The sequence below is a fragment of the Enhydra lutris genome, unplaced genomic scaffold (genome assembly GCF_002288905.1).
Source record: "Enhydra lutris kenyoni isolate GAN:26980312 unplaced genomic scaffold, ASM228890v2 scaffoldscaffold2, whole genome shotgun sequence".
Lineage (NCBI taxonomy): Eukaryota > Metazoa > Chordata > Mammalia > Carnivora > Mustelidae > Enhydra > Enhydra lutris.
In genome coordinates, this window is record NW_019154086.1 from 54577849 (window position 1) to 54593549 (window position 15701).

General features: G+C 35.5%; 1 protein-coding gene across 1 annotated transcript in view; it reads left to right on the plus strand.

The window, feature by feature from the left end:
- LOC111146342 (cilia and flagella associated protein 44) overlaps positions 1-15701 on the plus strand; it is a 155095-nt gene that overhangs the window by 59994 nt on the left and 79400 nt on the right. The window contains exons 18-21 of the mRNA XM_022501862.1: positions 307-577; positions 3059-3114; positions 3273-3435; positions 4875-5005. Of these exons, the coding sequence (XP_022357570.1) occupies positions 307-577; positions 3059-3114; positions 3273-3435; positions 4875-5005 (621 nt within the window). The remainder of the gene's footprint in view (positions 1-306; positions 578-3058; positions 3115-3272; positions 3436-4874; positions 5006-15701) is intronic.

Sequence of the window (15701 nt, forward strand, 5' to 3'; positions counted from 1 at the left end):
AATAAATCACAAATATTATTTGTGATAAATAGTCACAAATTGAGATTTAATAATTGAGAAGCATATATGCCAGTTATTCTTTTGAAGATCAAATATAATAGCTCCAAATTTCAAATTGGCTTTTCTTCTCCTTTTACTCTTTTGTACAGTTTGCTAGGGCTGCCATAGTTCCTTAGGGCTTCAAAATTTGAATGGGGGGGCACAATGTAGTCTATAACATTTTTGTTAATAAAATTTAGCCATTTGTCAATTAACTTAAAATTAAACATTTTCAGATTAATATGAAGAACAATTTATGTTTCCTAGCATTCACCAAGATATGATGTTTTGTGGAATGCAAAATGGAGCAATTCGAGTCTATATCCTAAGTCAAAATAAGCCTTCATTGATTAATACAGAGGACTACTGGCACTTCAATATCCATGACAATAATTATGGTTGTATTAAAGGCATCTGTACTAGTTTTGATGACCGTTTCTTGGTGACTACTGGAGCAGATAGTAATATCTTTGTTTTCACCATTTTTTCTGAATTTGAGCTAAAGAAAGACATCAAAGCTGAAGTGCCATCTCCTAGGGTATGTAACTAATAACAATGATAAAGAAATTAATTTTAAAGTAGTGATGTCAAAATTACTTTCTTTAAAAATTGAAAACTCATTTACCTTATAGTCTATTCTTTGATAGAATTTTGACTTTCTGGTGCCTCTGTTATTAAATATTAAAGTCACTGAATTCCCCTATAACACTAAAGGTATAGAATTCCCCAATTTAAAAAAACTGAGTAATTTTTTTCTATATCAATCACTTTCTGGGTTAAATTTCTTTGTTTTCAAAATGTACAACTTTTTCAGAAAAATATTTTGCTTTTCATTTATTCACTTAATGAACGGGCATATATGGGAAGTATACCATAATTTGTGTGTTTGAAAGGAGTTGTAAAAGTGGTAGTTTTTAAAATTAGAATATGACAATATGGATCATGACCAAAGATTCAGTTAAATTATTCTATTCTTAAGCAGAGTGTATCATTGGATTTGTAATGAAGATTGATCCCCAAATTATATCCATTTGCCCTACCACATGACAGAGTAGTTCCTTTGGGAAAAAAAAATCACTAATAACCATTTGAATTGTTCCTCAAGAAGAGAGAATTGTATTAAAAAGACCATAGTTAAAATTCTTGTAAATACACTGGCATTCCATTTAATAGGTAACCAACTTTAAAAGAAGATACAAAAAAGTAGGGCAGATTTGAGCAGGTAAATTTTCATTTCTATTAATAGAAGCAAAACTAGGAGAATGGACTGTTGTCCAAAGAGCTCCTGCTCAGAAAGAAGAATTACAGAAGGGGAAAGTGTAAGAATAAGAGAATCTTTTTCTTTCTACCTAGTGCTAGCTCTTCCTATGGAAATCTATATTGGACAGAAAAAAACCATTTCACATTTGTATAATAGCACCCTTTTATATATGAATTTAATCAGTATTTCTTATGTCCCTGATGTGGACTCTGCTTTTAGGAAGACAGAATCAGAAAAAACTGAATAAATAGAGTACTAAGCTCTGCATAGGTCTAAGGATCTTACTTTAGAATCTGTTGGGAAGCCCTTAAAAGTACAGATTCCTGAGCCCCAGCCAGGAGCAATTAAATCAGAATATCTGAAAGTGAGGGCCAGGTATCGGTATTTTATAAAATATCTAGCCTTCTTCCTGGGTCTCAGCCCCCATGACTCCAATGTGCAGCTGGGATTGAGAATAATTGGCCTGCATTTTGGCACAGTTGGTAGCAACTCTGTTTAATTCAAATTTATTATAAACAGCTGAGGCCAAGAGATGGTTGGTTGGGTATCCTGGAGATCACACTGCTAATGGAAAACCAAGGGGCTTGGCTCTGGAAAACAAAAGAATAGAAAAATAAAATTCAATCAAGTTATGTCATAAGTGATTAACAGTAATTACAATGTATTAGCCATCAATGTCTCTTCTACTGGTCATGTCTTATGACTTCACTTTTACTAAAGTTCTAAATTTTGGGGTACCTGGATGGTTCAGTCAGTAGAGTATGTAACTCTTGATCCCTGGATTGTGAGTTTGAGCCCCATGTTGGGGTGTAGAGATTACTTGAAAAAAATAAAGTTCTGAACCTTCTCCTACACAAAAATATGTAGATTTACATTTCATATGTGTAAAAACTAGAACTGTAATAATACAACTTCTTCAAAAAATAGTCCATATTTCTTCATTAGGAATGGCAACAAACCAGAGACCTATCTGTTATGAAAAAGAATAGAGAATAAACAAGTTCAATTTTACTTAGGAACTGATCAGCTAACAATCTCAGACTTCATTTGGTTCACTGGATTATAATTCTCCTTCCTTAAATTTTATAGCATAGCACCCGAATAAGCAAAGTAATTTTAAGTGATTTACCTCATAGTTCCCTTAAACTAATTTGGTTACTAAAAGGAGATTCATATTTCTGATTTCATCTTTCTTTCTCAAGGAGGGGAACTGTATTATTCCTGCATATGTCACTCTATGTCTTTTTTTTTTTTTTTTAGTAAGCTCAAGTGAAATGCTAAAGTTTAAAAAATATAGTATATCAATGATACTCAAAAAATTTAATTTAAAAAATATATATTTTAAAATCTTCCTGTATATATGTAAGGTATTTAGGGAGACTTATGCATATATAAAGGGGCATAAGCTAAAATACAGAATTTTAAAACAAATGACCTAGAAAATTTGTGTGTATTCTTTGTTAATAACTCATGATATTAGCAATTCAAATTTTGGAGCAGAATTATAGTAATATTAATATTTTGCATACCCATTAGTTTTCAGGACTTTTTTCTACCTACCTCTTTAAATAAAGCAGAAACAAATAAGTTTAATCAATTGCAGTTTTCCTCCTAATTTTCCCTTGTTTATTTCTTGCAAAAGTACTTTGCAGGCCTATAATAGAAATTGGCAGAGGAAAAAACTCAGTTTACTTCATATTAGATATTTTAAGAGAAATATGCAATTTAAAAGATTAACCATTTCTTCCCTTTCTACAGTTTGGAATTGAGACAGAGCCAATTCCAGAAGATATTGAAGATCCCAAAGCCTATAGGTATGGAAATTTTTGATAAACACTAATTAGCCCTGAGCTGTTGCAAAATGGCATTTTATAGAATTTGACCAAGCCAAAAGAATTTCCAAATTATTGAGTCCTTGTTTCCTCTTTTGCTGTTTCTGTATCTCATTATCCTTTTCAATTTCTGTTTTCAGTATTGAGAATGCTAGAAGAAAAAGACAACATGACAAGTTAATGAAAGAAGTGGAAGAAATAAAGGCTGGGAAGAGAGAAAAACTCAAAGCTTTGAGGAATGAATTTTGGAAACTTCTAGAAATGAATCAAGGATTACCAAAGCATATGCAGTTTAAGCGAACAGTAAGCCTAAAATAAATTTAACTTTAATTTTTAACATACAAATTTTTTTGGATAAAGACTATTCTGTTGATAAAGTAGGGACTCCTTAAAATCATCTTTAAGCTTCCCCTTATCACGTCAGCATGTTGGCAGCAGCTGAAATATAGAATTTGATACCCACCTTGGTTTGGATACAGAAGAGCCTCCTTATATAACACTAAGTTTACTTCCAGATTTAGCTACCTCACTTTTGGGGGGCGGGGCGGTAACAAGGTAAGATATAAATACAGATTTGAATCTGGTTATCAACCCATACTGTACCTAGGCAAGATATCCAACCACTGTAAAGGTACACATATATTTTAATTCTCTGTGATTCTGTTTCTATAATTTACCAGATCTGTTGAAAAGATAGTAACTGATAGGTCCACAGAATTTTTAAAAGATGACTTAGTATAGTTGTAGCTATGGGGAGAATTAACAAATTGTTCAGGCTAATTTTGTATTTTTTTTCTTTTCTGACTTATTACAAATCCCCATCTGCCTGCTAGTTTTTTTCTTTTCATTGTATATTTCTTCCTAAGTAGAATTGGTGTCAAGAACCTAATCAAATAAAAAGCCAGAATTTACATCCTGACTATACCTATAATTTTCGAGTCACCTAGCCAATTCCATGTGAAAAATGCTTTGGTGAAATAATAATGGATAATTCATACTGATTAAAAGGCCAACCCATAATGGTTAAAAGATATTTATCTATTTTACTATGAAAAAAATTGACATTTATTAGAATAAGGGTAAAATAATTCAAAATAAAGAACACATGAGGTGAGTTCTGTGGCTAAGCATTTTATATATATCATTACTTAAAACAGAAACACCCCTGGAAAGATTAATTAGTACTTAAAATTTAGTCTGAATGTGTGCCCTGATGTTTTTTCAAGAGTAAAGGCAAAAGACATTAGCCCCCTAAGTATCCTTATGGGAGAAATGGCCCCCTTGGTGAAGGACATCCAGCTAGAATTTGGCAACCTCAAAAAGACACCAAAGACTTAGCTTTCTTTCCTGGGTGAGGTCATATGGGAAGATATGCCATGAATGTCTATCCTGTGCCTAGCTGACTATGTGCCAGTAGTTGCTTTGGGGTGGTGGAATTACTATTATTTTTTTAACTCTGTACACTCTCCAAATATTCTGTTATTCATTGTTTTTTATTGTGGGAAAATCTTTTAATATATAACCTTATTTGTGGTATTAGTTCTGAGAACTTTTCTCCATATTTTGTGGAAATAAAATTATAAGTATTTTTTTTCCAGAACAGAGAGTTTGTAATATTTGGGAGAGAATTGTAATGCAACATGAAATTGAGTACAAAACTTAATCTGTATCTGTATGAAATAAGATTGATAATACACATGGATAAAAGTACCCATTTTGTTGAACAAATCTACTTTTTGCAGGATTTTGATATAGATTCCAAAATTCGTGCTGAGATTGGCAGGAAAACAGCTTTTAAAATTCAACAAGTGGAAAAAGAATTAGCTTGGGAAAAAGAGAAACATCAGATTGGCCTCATGAAACTACAGAATAGGTAGGATCCATATTTCCTGCAAGTTAAGATGTTTGAGAACATATATTTGAATGGAGTTGTTCACAGTGGCTTAATCGAAGTGGTCAGGTAAGAGGTGTTCTAGAGTAACTACTAACTCTTGAAATCTCAAGGAATACTTTTGTCACTGCTACTGATATCTTCTTGAGCTTTCTGAGAAATTCAAATCTGGGGAATTTAACAATTAGATTTTTCAGAGCACCACGGTGGCTCAGTCAGTTAAGCATCTGACTTGATTTCAGCTGAGGTCATGATCATGAGATTGAGCCCTGTGTCGGGCTCCATGCATGGACCCTGCTTGAGATTCTCTCTCTCTGCTCCTCCTCACCTGCTTGCTCTCTCTCTCTCTCTCTCTAAAAAATAATAAATAAATAAATAAATAAATAAATAAGATTTTTCAACTCAACACTGAAAAACTGATTTAAAAATGAGAATACATGAACAGACATTTCTCCAAAGAAGATGTCCAGATGGCCAACAGACACATGAAAAGATGCTCAACATCTCCCATCATCAGGGAAATTCAAATAAAAAGTGTGATGGGATATCACCTCATGCCTGTCAGAATGGCTAAAATAAAAAACACAAGAACAGCAAGTATTGGCAGTGATGTGGAGAAAAAGAAACTTTGTGAACTGTTGGGAATGCAAATTGGTGCAGCTACTATGGAAAGCAGTATGGAGGTTCCTCAAAAAGTTAAAGCTAGAGCTACCTAATGATCCAGTAATCACACTACTGGGTATTTACCCAAGAAATAAAAAAAGAAAAAAAACTAATTCAGAGGGATACATACACCCCTATGTTTATAGCAGCATTTTTTTTTTTTTACAATAGCCAAATTATGGAAGCAGCCCAAGTCCATAGATAGATGAATGGGTAAAGAAGATGTGGTATATGTATACAATGGAATATTCAGCCATAAAAAAGAATGAAATCTTGCCATTTGAAATGACATGGATGGACTAGAGAGTAATGCTAAGCAAAATAAGCAGTCAGAGGAAGACATATACCATGATTTCACTTGTGGAATTTAAAAAACAAATGAGCAAAGGGTAATAGACTGAACTATAGGGAGTGAACTGATGGGTACTAGAGAGGAGGTGGAAAGAGGGATGTGTGAGACAGGTGATGGGGATTACAGAGGGCACTTGTTGTGATGAGCACCAGGTGATGTATGGAAGTATTGAAATCACTTGTATTGTACACCTGAAGCTAATATAACACTATTAACTATGCTGGCATTAAAAATAGTATAAAAATTTTAAAAATAAGAATGATTTTTTATAAACCAAATTATGTAATAAAAATTTATTATCTGGTTTTGGCAAGTCATTTATTTTATATCTAGTTAGCACATGAGCATGTACATCTTTTTTTTTTAAAGATTTTATTTATTTATTTGACACAGAGAGAGAGAGAGAGAGAGACAGGGAGAGAGGGAACACAAACAAGGGGAGTGGGAGAGGGAGAAGCAGGCTTCCCGCTGAGCTGGGAGCCAATGATGGGGGCTCCATCCCAGAACCCTGGGATCATGACCTGAGCTGAAGGCAGACACTAAACGACTGAGCTACACAGGCACACTTGAGCATATACATCTTTAAAAAATAAAAAAATAAGCTAGAATCAAAAGACTTATAATGAAAGACAACTTTCTGTCCAATCTCTCTCATCTACCAATAGGACTCCCCATGAGGAAATTGTCTTTTTTTTTTTTTTTGCCTTTTTGAGATGCAATTTACATTCAGTAAAGTGCATAAATTTTAACTGAACAACTTGATAAATTTTTATAATTATGTATCACCACTACCCAGATTAAGAACATATATAGCACTCCAAAAGTTTCCTTGTGGCCCCTTCCAGTAAGTATCAACTCTCCAGAGATGAATGTTTATTACAATTTTGTCCGTGAATTTCATCAAACAAATTGAATGTTGTAGTATGAACTTTTTTGTATTTGGCTTCTTTTACTTAGCATTGGCCCAAGATTATCTACATTGTTGCAGGTAGCAGTAGTTTATTCTTTTTCATTGTTTTGTTATTGTTTTCTATGTTTATGTCATGTTTTATTTATTCATTCTACTGTTGATGGGTATTTCAGTTGTTTCTATTTTTTGGCTGTAATAGTGCTGCTATGATCATTCTTGTGCATGTTTTTTGGTGGACATAAGAACTTATTTGTTTGCTTTATAATCAGGAGTGGAAATGCTGGGTCATAGATTGTATGCATGTTTGACTTTACTAGACACTGCCAAACAGTGTGTTTCCAAAGTCGTTCAACCAATTTATACCATGACCATCAGTGTATGAGAATTCCAATCGCTCCCCATTGTATTAGCTTCCCAGGGCTTCCATAACAAAGTAAAGTACATGGTTGGCTTAAAATAACAGACAAAACTTCTGGAGGCTGGAAGTACAAAATCAAAGCATTGGTTGAGTTGGGTGGGTTTTTTGTGTTTGTTACTTTTTTTTGAGGCAAGATATATTTTTAATTATTTATATTGAAGTATAATTGACATATATTAGTTTCAGGTGTACAACCTATTGATTCAACAATTCTGTGCATTACTTAGTACTTACCACAATAAGTATAGTCACCATATACTATTACCATGTTATTGACTATATTCTCTGTGCTGTACTATTCAACTCCATGACTTTTTTTTTTTTTTAAAGATTTTATTTATTTATTTGACAGACAGAGATCACAAGTAGGCAGAGAGGCAGATAGAGAGAGAGAGGTGGAGGCAGGCTCCCTGCGGAGCAGAGAGCCCGATGCGGGGCTCGATCCCAGGACCCTGGGATCATGACCTGAGCTGAAGGCAGAGGCTTAACCCACTGAGCCACCCAGGTGCCCCTCAACTCCATGACTTATTTATTTTGTAATTGAAAGTTTGTTAATCTCTTTTTTCTTTTTAAAGTAATATCTTGGGTTGCTTCCATATCTTGGCTATTGTAAATAATACAGTAATAAGCCTTGGGGTGCATGTATCTTCAAATTAGTGTTTTTGTTTTCTTTGGGTAAATAGCCAGTATTGGAATTACTGGGTCATATGGTATTTCTATTGTTCATTTTTAGAGGAACCTCCATACTGTTTTCCACACTAGTTGTACCAACTTACATTCCCACCAACAGGGTATGAAGGTCCCTTTTTTCCCCCACATCCTCACCAACACTTGTTATTTATTTTGATGCTAGCCATTCTGACAGATGTGAGGTGATATTTCATTGTGGTTTTGATTTGTATTTCCCTGGTGATTAGTGATGTTGAGCATCTTTTCATGTGTCTATTGGCCATCTGTATGTCTTCTTTGAGAAAATGTCTGTTCAGGTCCTCTGTCCATTTAAAAAAATTTTTTTTGAAGTAAGCTCTATGCCAACTTAGGTCTTGAACTGATGACCCTGAGATCAAGAGTCACATGCTCTACTAACTGAGTGAGCCAGGTCTCCTATCCTTTGCCCCTTTAAAAATTGAATTGTTTGGGGTTTTTTGGTGTTGTATAAGTTCCGTATATATTTTGGATGTTAACTCCATGGATATATTATGTGCAGATGTCTTCTCTCATTCATTGGGTTACCTTTATGTTTTGTTGATGGTTTCCTTTGCTGTGCAAAAACTTTTTATTTTGGTGTAGTCCGAACAATTTACTTTTGCTTTTGTTTCCCTTGCCTGAAGAGACTTATCCATATATATGTTGTTAATGGTGGATATCCAAGAGATTACTACCTATATTTTCTTTCAGGAGTTTTATAGTTTTAGGTCTCACATTTAGGTCTGTAATCCATTTCGAGTTTATTTTTGTGTATGATGTTAAAAAAATGTTTCATTTTCATTCTTTTACATGTAGCTATCTAGTTTTCCCAGCACCATTTGTTGAACAGACTGTCTTTCCCATGTATATTCTTGTTTCCTTTGTTGTAGATTAATTGACCATATAAGAATGGGTTTATTTCTGGGCTTTCCATTCTGTTCTGTTGATCTATGTGTCTACTTTTGTGCCAGGACCATATTGTTTTAATTACCATAGTTTTGTACCATATCATAAAATCTGGGATTGTTCTACATCCAGCTCCGTTGTTTTTTCTCAACAAATGTCTTTGTGGTTTCCTATAAGTTTTAGGATTACTTGTTCTAATTCCATGAAAAATGCTATTTAATAGTTTCCTCAGAGACCTGGGAGGGAGAATCTGCTCCATGCCTCTCTGAGCTTCTAGTGTTTTGCCAGCAATCTTAATTTTCCTTCCATAGATGAATTATTCTAAATCTTTTGCCTTCAAGTGGTGTTCTCTCTGTGTTTTTTCACGTAATCTTCTCTCTGAGCATGCCCAAGTTCCCACTTTTTATAAACACACCAGTAATGTTGGATTAGGACTGTTCTAATCTCATTTTAACTTGATTATTCTGTCAAGACCCTATTTCCATGTAAGGTCACACTTTGAGATACTGGGAGATTTCAAAATCTCTTTCTGGGTGGATAAAATTCAAACCATAACACTCATGCTTGTAATTTGGTATTGTCATTTCTTTGAATTTTAGCCATTCTATAGTAGTATCTCAGTGTGATTTAAGTTGGTATTTGACTGATGAGTGGTAATTTTAGATTGTTTTCTTATATTTATTTGTTATTTGTGTATTCTCTTTTCTAGGGGTTCAAGTTTTTTGTTCATTTAAAAAATTGGGTTGTAAGAATTATTCCTATCTTCTAGATAGGAATCTTTTCTCCTCCTCCTCCTTCTTTTTCGTTCATTCATTCTTTTTTAAATTAACATATAATGTATTATTTCCCCAGGGGTATAGTTCTGTGAATCAACAGTCTTACACAATTCACAGCACTCACAATAGCACATACCCTCCTCAATGTCCATAAACCAGCCACCCCATCCCTCCCCTCTGGCCCAGCAGCCCTCAGTTTGTTTCCTGAGATTAAGAATCTTTTATAGTTTGTCTCCCTCCCTGGTCCCATCTTGTTTCATTTTTCCCTCCATTCCCCCTATGAATCCCTGACCTATTCTCAAATTCCTCATATCAGAGAGATCATATGATAATTGTCTTTCTCTGACTGACTTATTTCGCTTAGCCTAATACCCTCTAGTTCCATCTATGTTGTTGTAAATGGCAAGATTTCATTCATTTTGATGGCTGCATAGTATTCCATTGTATAAGTATACCACCTCTTCTTTATCCATTCATCTGTTGATGGACATCTAGGTTCTTTCCACAGTTTATCTATTGTGGACATTGCTGCTATAAACACTTGGGTGCATGTGCCCCTTCAGATCACTATGTTTGTATCTTTAGGGTAAACACCAAAGAGTGTAATTGCTGGGTTGTAGGGTAGCTCTATTCTCAACTTTTTGAGGAACCTCCATATTGTTTTCCAGAGTGGCTGTACCAGCTTACACTGTCACCAATAGTGGAGGAGAGTTCACCTTTCTCTGCATCCAAGCCAACACCTGTCATTTCCTGACTGGTTAATTTTAGCCATTCTGACTGGTGGGAGGTGGTATCTCATTGTGGTTTTGATTTGTAATTCCCTGATGTCCAGTGATGTTGAACACTTTTTCATGTGTCTGTTGGCCATTTGGATATCTTCTTTTCAGAAATGTCTGTTCATGTCTTCTCCCCATTTCTTCTTCTTTTTTTTTTTTAAATTTCTTCTGAGTGTAACAGTATTCATTGTTTGTGCACCATACCCAGTGCTCCATGCAATACGTGCCCTCCTTAATACCCACCACCTGGCTCCCCCAATCTCCCACCCCCTGCCCCTTCAAAGCCCAAAGGTTGTTTTTCAGAGTCCATAGTATCTCATGGTTCACCTCCCCTTCCAATTTCCCTCAACTCCTTTCTCCTCTCCATCTCCATGTCCTCCATGTTATTTGTTATGCTCCACAAATAAGTGAAACCATATGATAATTGACTCTCTCTGCTTGACTTATTTCACTCAGCATAATCTCTTCCAGTCCCGTCCATGTTGCTACAAAAGTTGGGTATTCATCCTTTCTGATGGAGGCATAATACTCCATAGTGTATATGGACTACATCTTCCTTATCCATTCGTCCATTGAAGGGCATCTTGGTTCTTTCCACAGTTTGGCGACCGTGGCCATTGTTGCTATAAACATTGGGGTACAGATGGCCCTTCTTTTCACTATATCTGTATCTTTGGGGTAAATACCCATTAGTGCAATTGCAGGGTCAGAGGGAAGTTCTACTTTTAATTTCTTGAGGAATCTCTACACTGTTCTCCAAAGTGGTTGCACCAACTTGCATTCCCACCAACAGTGTAAGAGGGTTCCCCTTTCTCCACATCCTCTCCAACACACGTTGTTTCCTGTCTTGATAATTTTTCTGCCCATTTCTTGATTGGGTTTTTTGTTCTTCGGGTGTTGAGTTTGCTAAGTTCTTTATAGATTTTGGATACTAGCTCTTTATCTGATATGTCATTTGCAAATATCTTTTCCCATTCTGTCAGTTGTCTTTGGGTTTTATTGACTCTGTGCTTTGCTGTGCAAAAGCTTTTGATCTTGATGAAGTCCCAATAGTTCATTTTGCCCTTGCTTCCCTTGCCTTTGATGATGTTTCTAGGAAGACGTTGTTGCAGCTGAGGTCGAAGAGGTTGCTGCCTGTGTTCTCCTCAAGGATTTGATGGATTCCTATCTCACATTGAGGGCTTTCATCCATTTGGAGTCTATTTTTGTGTGTGGTGTAAGGAAATGGTCCAGTTTCATTCTTCTGCATGTGGCTGTCCAATTTTCCCAACACCATTTGTTGAAGACACTATCTGTTTTCCATTGGACATTCTTTCCTGCTTTGTTGAAGATTAGTTAGCCATAAGAGTTGAGGTTCCATTTCTGGGCTCTCTATTCTGTTACATTGGTCTATGTGTCTGTTTTTGTGCCAGCACCATACTTTCTTGATGATGACAGCTTTGTAATAGAGCTTGAACTCTGGAATTGTGATGCTGCCAACTTTGGTTTTCTTTTCCGACATTTCTCTGGCTATACGGGGTCTTTTCTGGTTCCATATAAATTTTAGGATTATTTGCTCCATTTCTTTGAAAAATGTTGATGGTATTTTGATAGAGATTGCATTAAAAGTGTAGATTGCTCTAGGTAGCATAGTCATTTTCACAATATTTGTTCTTCCAGTCCATGAGCATGGAACGTTTTTCCATTTCTTTATGTCTTCCTCCATTTCTTTCATGAGTACTTTCTAGTTTTTGAGTACAGATTCTTTGCCTCTTTGGTTAGGTTTATTCCTAGGTATCCTATGGTTCTGGATGCAATTGTAAATGGGATCAACTCCTTAATTTCTCTTTCTTCTGTCTTGCTGTTGGTGTATAGAAAAGCAACTGATTTCTGTACATTGATTTTATATCCTGACACTTTACTGAATTCCTGTATGAGTTCTAGCAGTTGTGTAGTGGAGTCTTCTGGGTTTTCCACATAACATATCATATCATTTTCAAAGAGTGAGAGTTTGACTTCTTCCTTGCTGATTCAGATGCCTTTTATTTCTTTTTGTTGTCTGATTGGTGAGGCTAGGACTTCTAGTACTATGTTGAATAGCAGTGGAGATAGTGGACAGTCTTGCCATATTCCTGACCTTAGGGGAAAAGCTCTCAGTTTTTCCCCTCTGAGGATGATATTCACTGTGGGTTTTCATAGATGGCTTTGATGACATTGAGGTATGTACCCCATATCCATACACTGTGAAGGGTTTTGATCAAGAAAAATGCAGTATTTTGTCAAATGCTTTTTCAGCATCTATTGAGAGTATCATATAGTTCTTGTTCTTTCTATTATTAATGTATTGTATCACATTGATTTGCAGATGTTGAACCAACCTTGCAGTCCAGGAATAAATCCCACTTGGTTGTGGTGAATAATCCTTTTAATGTACTGTTGGATCCTATTGGCAAGTATTTTGTTGAGAATTTTTGCATCTGTGTTCATCAGGTATATTGGTTGGTCGTTCTCTTTGATGGGTCTTTGATTTTGGGATCACGGTAATGCTGGCCTCATCAAATGAATTTGGAAGTTTCCCTTCCATTTCTATTTTTTGGAACAGTTTCAGGAGAATAGGAATTAGTTCTTCTTTAAATGTTTGGTAGAATTCCCCTAGGAAGCCATCTGGCCCTGGGCTTCTTGTTTGTTGGGAGATTTTTGATGACTGCTTCAATTTCTTTACTGGTTATGCATATGTTCAGGTTTTTTTTTCTTCCCGGTCCAGTTTTGGTAGTTTATATGTCTCTAGGAATGTATCCATTTCTTCCAGACTGTTAAATTTGCTGGTGTATAGCTGCTCACAATGTGTTCTTTATAATTGTTTGTATTTCTTTGGTGTTGGTTGTGATCTCTCCTCTTTCATTCATGATTTTATTAATTTGGGTCCTTTCTCTTTTCTTTTGGATAAGTCTGGCCAGGGGTTTATCAATCTTATTAATTCTTTCAAAGAACCAGCTCCTACTTTTGCTGATCTGTTCTACTGTTGTTTTGGTTTCTATTTCATTGGTTTCTGCCTTGGTCTTTATTATTTCTCTTCTCCTGTGGGGTTTAGGCTTTCTTTGCTGTTCTTTCCCCCGCTCCTTTAGGTATAGGATTAGGTTGTGTATTTGAGACCTTTCTTGTTTCTTGAGGTAGGCTTGTATTCCTATATATGTTCCTCTCAGGACTGCCTTTGCTGTGTCCCAAAGAACAGTTGTGTTTTCATTTTCCTTTGTTTCCATGATTTTTTTTTCAATTCTTCTTTAATTTCCTGGTTGACCCATTCATTCTGTAGTAGGATGCTCTTTAACCTCCATGTGTTTGAGTTCTTTCCAACTTTCCTCTTGTGATTCAGTTCTAGCTTCAGAACACTGTGGTCTGAAAATATGCAGGGAATGAGCGCAATCTTTTGGTACCAGTTGAGACCTGATTTGTGACCCAGGATGTGATCCATTCTGGAGAATGTTCCATGTGCACCAGAGAAGAATGTGTATTCTGTTGTTTTTGGATGGAATGTTCTGAATATATCTGTGATGTGATGTCCATCTGGTCCAGTGTGTCATTTAAAGGCTTTATTTCCTTGTTCATCTTTTGCTTGGATCATCTGTCCATTTCAGTTATGGTTGGGGGGTGTTAAAGTTCCCTACTATTGTATCATTGTCAATGTGTTTCTTTGATTTTGTTATTAATTGGTTTATATAATTGGCTGCTCCTCGATTAGGGGCAGATATATTTAAAATTGTTAGATCTTCTTGTTGGATAGACCCTTTAAGTATGACATAGTGTCCTTCCTCATCTCTTATTATAGTCTTTGGCTTAAAATCTAATTTGTCTGATATAAGGATTGCCACCCCAGCTTTCTTTTGATGTCCATTAGCATGGTAAATTGTTTACCACTTCTTCACTTTAAATCTGGAGGTGTTTTTGGGTCTAAAATGATTTTCTTCATTCATTCATTTCTTCATTCAATTGACAGCATATCGATGGGTCTTGTATTTTTATTCATTCTGACACCCTGTGTCTTTTGATTGGGGCATTTAGCGCATTTACATTCAGAGTAATGATTGAAAGGTATGAATTTAGTGCCATTGTATTGTCTGTAAGGTGATTGTGACTGTATATTGTCTCTGATCCTTTCTGGTCTGTTACTTTTAAGCTTTCTCTTTGCTTAGAGGACCCTTTAAAAAATTTCCTGTAGGGCTGGTTTGGTGTTTGCAAATTCTTTTAGTTTTTGTTTGTCTTGGAAGGTTTTTATTTCTCCTTCTATTTTCAATGACAGCCTAGCTGGGTATAGTATTCTTGGCTGCATATTTTTCTCATTTATTGCTCTGAATATATTGTGCCAGTCCTTCCTGGCCTCTCAGGTCTTTGTGGATAGGTCTATTGCCAATCTAATATTTCTGCTGTTGTATGTTACAGACCTCTTGTTCAGAGCTGCTTTCAGGATTTTGTCTTTGTCACTGAGACTTCTAAGTTTATTATTAGATGATGGGATGTTTACCTATTTTATTTATTTTGAGGGGATATCTCTGTGCCTCCTGGATTTTGATGCTTGTTCCCTTCCCCAAATTAGGGAAATTCTCTGCTATAATTTGCTCCAGTATACCTTCTGCCCTTCTTTCTCTTTCTTCTTCTTCTGGGATCCCAATTATTCTAATATTGTTTCATCTTATGGTATCATTTATCTCTCAAATTCTCCCCTCATGGTCCAGTAGTTGTTTATCTCTTTTTCTCAGCTTCCTTATTCTCCATCATTTGGTCTTCTATATCATAATTCTCTCTTCTGCCTCACTTATCCTAGCAGCAAGAGCCTCCATTTCTGATTGCATGTCATTAATAGCTTTTTGATTTCAACTTGTTTAGATTTTAGTTCTTTTATTTCTCCAGAAAGGGCTTTTATTTCTCCAGAAAGGGATTCTCTAGTATCTTCTATGCTTTTTTCAAGCCCAGCTAACATCTTGATAATCTTCATTCTGAACTCTGGTTCTGACATCTTACTAATGTCTGTACTGATTAAGTCCCTAGCTGTTAGTACTTCCTCTTGTTCTTTTTTTTGAGGTAAGTTTTTCCACTTTGTCATTTTATCCAGATAAGAGTTAAGATGAATGAGAGAACAAATTACTAAAGGATAGCAATGACCCCAGAAAAATAGACACTAACCAAATCAGAAAAGACCCAAAACCAGGGGGAGAA